Genomic DNA, 5418 nt, shown 5'->3' with positions numbered 1-5418 from the left:
AAAGAGGCCTCAATATGGCGGCAACGCAAAGTGCTTACGTCATGACGACCAAGCCCTATTGGAAGCGCAAGAGCCAACATAAGAATCCTTTTATTTCATTACATCCAATATAGGGTGACCAGATTTGGGTTTCTCAAAAGGAGGACAGTTTGTTTTTTATTGAATAAAATAGAAGGCTTAAAATGAATATAAATGAATGTGCTTCATCAGGCTAAAGTAGTAGAACAATTTGACACAGATTTGGAGTCAGCGGGTCACATGACCTGGAAGCTATTGATTTATATCTTACAGTATATATAACAGTATATCTAGTATATCTAACACTGTATCGTAGTTTTTTTTATTATAAAAAATCTTTTAAAATAATCAAAGGCTTAAAATGGAATAAAAACGAGTGTGCTTCATCAGACTAATGTAGTGAAACAGATGCACAAACAAGTTGAGTCAGTAGGTCACATGACCTGAAAGCTTCTGCTGCACTGTAGTCGACCAAAATCCCAGACGGACATTTTTTTTGGTATAAAAAGTGGAAATGTCCGGGGTAAAAAAGGAGGTCTGGCCACCCTAAGCTAATAACGCCCCCATTTCATATCGCCCCGGGCAGAGAGCCATATGGCCCCTACAAACTTGCCTTAATAATGGCTTTTAACTGCTTCTCCAAAAGTTATATCATTCAGGTTTGACTCATTCGAGCCTGTGGTCGACAGCAAAAAGAGAAAAACACTTAAAGGCTAAGTGCTAAGCTGAGGTCAGAGGATGACACAGCATAAATGTGAGGTTCGGTCGCTTTTGTAACGGCTGAAGTTACCAAACCTCTCTGAAAATGTTGCGTAGCGCCCTGTCACGTGACCACCTACTCCAGCCTCCACACTTGAAATAGTTTGGGGATGTTTGAAAACAGCTGCTGCCGTGCAGACGCTCCTTCTCCCTGCTGCTCATCCCCCTCTCCATCCTGCTGCTGTTGATCTTCTGGCTCGATAGCGGCGATGGAGAATAAGAAACAGTTCCTGTTCGCCTTGTCTGGAGCCGCAGCCGTCGGGTTTGTCGCCGTAATATTTGTGCTGAGATGGGTTCTCCACTTTAAGGAAGGCCTGGCCTGGGACGGAGGACTGGCTGAGTTCAACTGGCATCCGGTGCTGATCGTTACAGGCTTCATTTTCCTGCAGGGCATTGGTGAGATGAACGCTTTCCTTCCAGGAATGTTGCTGTTTTACTATGAGAAGCCAAGTTAAAAAAGACTGTTTATTCTGAAGAATCCCAGTGAGGAGGGAGGTGTTGAACTTTTTCCTTCTGTTTTCGCTATAAATGTCATTATTTAGCCACTTTAGATGGGATATGTCAACAAAAAAAGTCCAACATAACGCTGAAATTGGAGGAAGAGGATATGAAAATTGTTGCAAGCATTTTGTTGAGCCCCTGCTTAATTTTAGATAAACTTAAACCCAGTTTAACGATTACAAGTTAAAAAAAAATAAGCGTTTGTTTGGGGAACACTAGTGAAGTAACAGAATCATGAACACCAAGAAAACCAGCAGTCAGGTCAGGAAAGATGTAGTTTAGGTGTTCCATCTGAGTAAGGTTAAAGTGTGAAAATCTTATAAAGCACTTTTCATCAGAAGTTATGTACTTCTAAATCTGCTGTTTATGGAAGAGTGGCAAGCAGAAAGTCTTGACCACAGTGCTAAAAAAAAAAACACCTAGGAGACTAGCAACATCTGGAAGAGTTGAGGAGGGATTCCAACCCTTTGGAATGAAGATTTTGGGTGAGATAAGAGTGCAGTGTGTGGCAGAAAACTAGCTGCATTTTCCAAATGCTGGTTTAAACAAAGCTGGTTTAAGTTAAAAGAGAGAGAAAAAAAAAAAGTTTGGTAATACAGATCAACCCTAGAAGATCCATGTAAAAGGTTTGACAACAGCCATAAAAGCACAGATGATGCAAATGAGTGATTGAGATAAAAGATAACAACGGCCTAGTGTAGTCAAAGTAAAGATCTATACATTATTTGGCTACACTTGAACATTTATATTTAGAGACTATTTCCAATCGCATTGATCTTAGAGGTATTTTGCAAAGAATTGGCAGAAATCTGCAAATGCAGCAAAATGTACCTGCATCCTTTTCCTTTTGTTAAATTGTAATGCTTCTCTGTTTTACAATGACATATGTCTGAAAAGAATACATTGAGGTCCAATGGTTTTAAATACTTCAATGTCTGATTTATCAGCAGGCAACATGTTATGCTATAACCTTAAAAATGTGTAACTTAGTCCAGCTAGGATCTAGCCACATGAGTCAGCTGTTTTAATGGTCATGTGATTACCGACATTAACAGATCCACTGATCTCCTCTTGCAGCCATCATTGTCTACAGGCTTCCCTGGACCTGGCGATGCAGCAAACTGGTGATGAAGTTCATCCACGCAGGTTTGAACTTAACAGCCTTCATTTTGGCCATTATTTCCATGGTGGCAGTGTTTGACTTCCACAACGCTGCCAAAATCCCCAACATGTACAGTCTGCACAGCTGGCTGGGCCTGACAGCAGTCATACTATATGGTCTGCAGGTAAATAGACCTCTTTATCATTTCCTAACTTGTTAAAAATACCTGATTTTGATGCTTTTGATATACTTTTTCAGTTCTTGATGATCTTTGTCTTTTGCTTTTATTTGTCATGTCTGTAACCCAAAGTCATGGTTAAAAAAAAAAAAAAAAATTTCATGACTGAAGCCTTGATAATCTTGTTTTTTTTTCTCCCTCTCCTTCATGAATGGGCAGCTTGTTCTGGGAATCGGCCTATACCTGATACCAGTTACACCTGTGTCTTGGAGAGCAGCTTTTATGCCAATCCATGTCTACAGCGGTCTTTTTCTTTTCACCAGTGTTATAGCAGTTGCTCTCATGGGAATTACAGAGAAACTCATCTTTGGCCTGTAAGTTTTTATGAAAATATAAATACATTAATTCTATGTATGAATGTTTTTTTTGATAAAATAACTTATGTTTTTGTTTTTTTGTATACTACAGGAGTAACCCTAAGTATAAGGACTCTCCTCCAGAAGCGATCTTTGTAAATGTTCTAGGAGTCCTGCTGGTTGTTTTTGGGGCTCTTATCCTCTGGATTGCCACTCGAACGCCATGGAAACGCCCCAGTGAACAGATCCTGCATTCTCTGCATACCAACAGTGGAAGTGAGGATAACAGCAAAGTTGGTCCAGCATTGTCGGAACTGGGAGATGGAGCCAATTCTCAGGTTGATGGAGATGTCAGGAAGAGGAATAGTAAATCAGACACCTAAGCTAAAATGGAAAAAAAAAAAAAAAAAGGAAATGTGCAAAAATCTTGAAATGTCCCTCATCCTGTCTGGAAAAAAATCTATTAAAACAGCTGCAAATTTCTAAAAAAAAAAAAAAAACACTTTACGTTTTCATGGTTTTCACACTGACTGACTTGTTTACCAGTCAAGATAACACTGATTGATAATGTTGTGGTTGAACCTCTGCAGATACCAAAATATACCTGATTATTGTCTGTTTTGTTTTGACGTTTTGTTTTTTCTTCCTGTATTTCATATTTTACTGCCTTAGCAATAGCTCTGAAGTGAATCAGTTTTTCTATGTAGATGTGAACTGATATTTATACATAGTAGTTCTTCAGCTGGTTGAAGGCTAGGCATCATGGAAACCGATACAATAGGGGCAGGAAGCTTTCTTAAATATTGAAGGATTACGTGATCTGTCCTTCTCATCCTTGTTTTACTTTCCTTAGGAGGCCTTCAAAGACCTATTTGCCTTTTGTTTTTGTTTTTTTGACACATTGGGTGTTTTTTGCTAGATTTCTGGTCATGTGAAGACTGCATTTTCTCTCCATTCTGTAAGGTGCATTTTATGTGGAAAAATTACAAATAATTGTAAAACAAAGCTAAAAAAAATAGAAATCATCGTGTGTGGTTAGGAACTATTTTCTTCTAGTAAAATATAAAAAGAACTAGAACCCATCTTTTTTAAAACCAAGATTCAAGACAGAAGAGGTGTTTGAAGACTTTTGCACAGTATTATTTTGTGTCGAGATACGTCTGTACAACTTGGAAGCTCCTTTTAAATGAAGCAAAATAGTTATAAGATCTGAGGCCATCTTAAGGGTCTAACACTAAAGATTATACGTACAAACCTTAATAATGAACAATGTATAGATAAACTAGCATATGTTATTCAGGAAAGGTAAATATATAATTTTTTTGTACTCTTTAAGTAATATTTTTTATATTTAACCCTAACATTTGTTGATGCAAGCATATGTAAATATGGTTGGGCTCTTTTGGAACAGAACTTGGAAGCTGATATTGAAACAGATGCTGGTATACACTGTAAAACCTGCCTTTTTTGTTCTTTACCCAAATGTAGGTAAGTGAATTTATTTACTTATTTGCTTACGACCATGTTTATAATAAATTTTGTACATCTTTTGCTTAAGGTTGTATGTTTTCTTTATCTCTCATTCTTTTTGTCTCTGCAGTGGAACATTTTATCTATTGAATGTTTCCCTTTATAAATATTATGCATTAACAGTTGAGACTTAGGTTTCCTGCTCTTCTGAAACTATCATAGTTCAGCCTGATTATTCTTAATTAGTAATTAGAGATTGTTTAGAAGCTGAAATTTTAATAGTTTTAACCAAAAATCTAATGTTTAGGAAACACTCCATATTTTCCAGCCTGATACGACGCACCCCTTAGAGGTTCATCCCAAAATGTTAGAATATCATGGAAAAGTATTTTTGAGTCACTCATTTTAGAAACAGAAACTCTCATAGATTCAATAGTAGTGGAGTAAAATATATTCTTGTGACCATATTATTTAGGCTTGCTTGAAAACCTGAAGTTTAGTGTCTCAGGAAATTAGAATATTGCATGATTATATGATCAATAAGATAAAAAGCAATGTCTGGCCTCTCCTTATTTCTATGACAGAATTTTTGACCAATTTTTTAATTACACACAGAACCTTTATGCATAGCCTATACATTTTAAGTGTAATTGAGGTCAAAGCATCAAAGGAGCCCTGATGTTAACCTGATTTATCTGTACAGAGACCCTGTTGGATGTCTGTTTGGGATAAATGACTTGATAACCATCCAACTGTGTCTGAGGTTTCAGTCATTTAGCTGTATATCTGAAATAAAACAGAAGGTTTAGGACACAGGTTTGTGTTTTCCTTTTCTTACATGCACTTTGTGCAAGGCAGTAGCACAAGCAGGAATACACCTCATAGCAGAGGTGTCAAAAGTGTTAATGTTTATTACTCAAGTAAAATTATAAATCCTGCTGTTTAAAACATTTGTGTAGAAGTGAGTATCAAATAATAATAGAGAATATTTTCTTTCTTCTTTTTTTACTTTGCACCTGTCGTTAATCGCTTTA

The 5418-nt window shown here is 37.0% G+C and overlaps 1 protein-coding gene across 1 annotated transcript; it reads left to right on the top strand.

Annotated features, from left to right (window-relative positions):
* The first annotated feature begins 859 nt into the window (after positions 1 to 859).
* Positions 860 to 3324, top strand: LOC107104531 (cytochrome b reductase 1). Its single transcript, XM_015404539.1, has 4 exons — positions 860 to 1173; positions 2356 to 2564; positions 2778 to 2932; positions 3027 to 3324. The coding sequence occupies exons 1-4, from the start codon at positions 987 to 989 to the stop codon at positions 3295 to 3297; spliced, it is 822 nt and encodes a 273-aa protein (XP_015260025.1). The 5' UTR covers positions 860 to 986; the 3' UTR covers positions 3298 to 3324.
* The last annotated feature ends 2094 nt before the right edge of the window (positions 3325 to 5418 follow it).

Source organism: Cyprinodon variegatus, unplaced genomic scaffold (genome assembly GCF_000732505.1).
Source record: "Cyprinodon variegatus isolate N-32 unplaced genomic scaffold, C_variegatus-1.0 Scaffold1780, whole genome shotgun sequence".
NCBI classification, from domain to species: Eukaryota; Metazoa; Chordata; class Actinopteri; order Cyprinodontiformes; family Cyprinodontidae; genus Cyprinodon; species Cyprinodon variegatus.
This window is presented reverse-complemented; position numbering and strand designations above follow the sequence as displayed.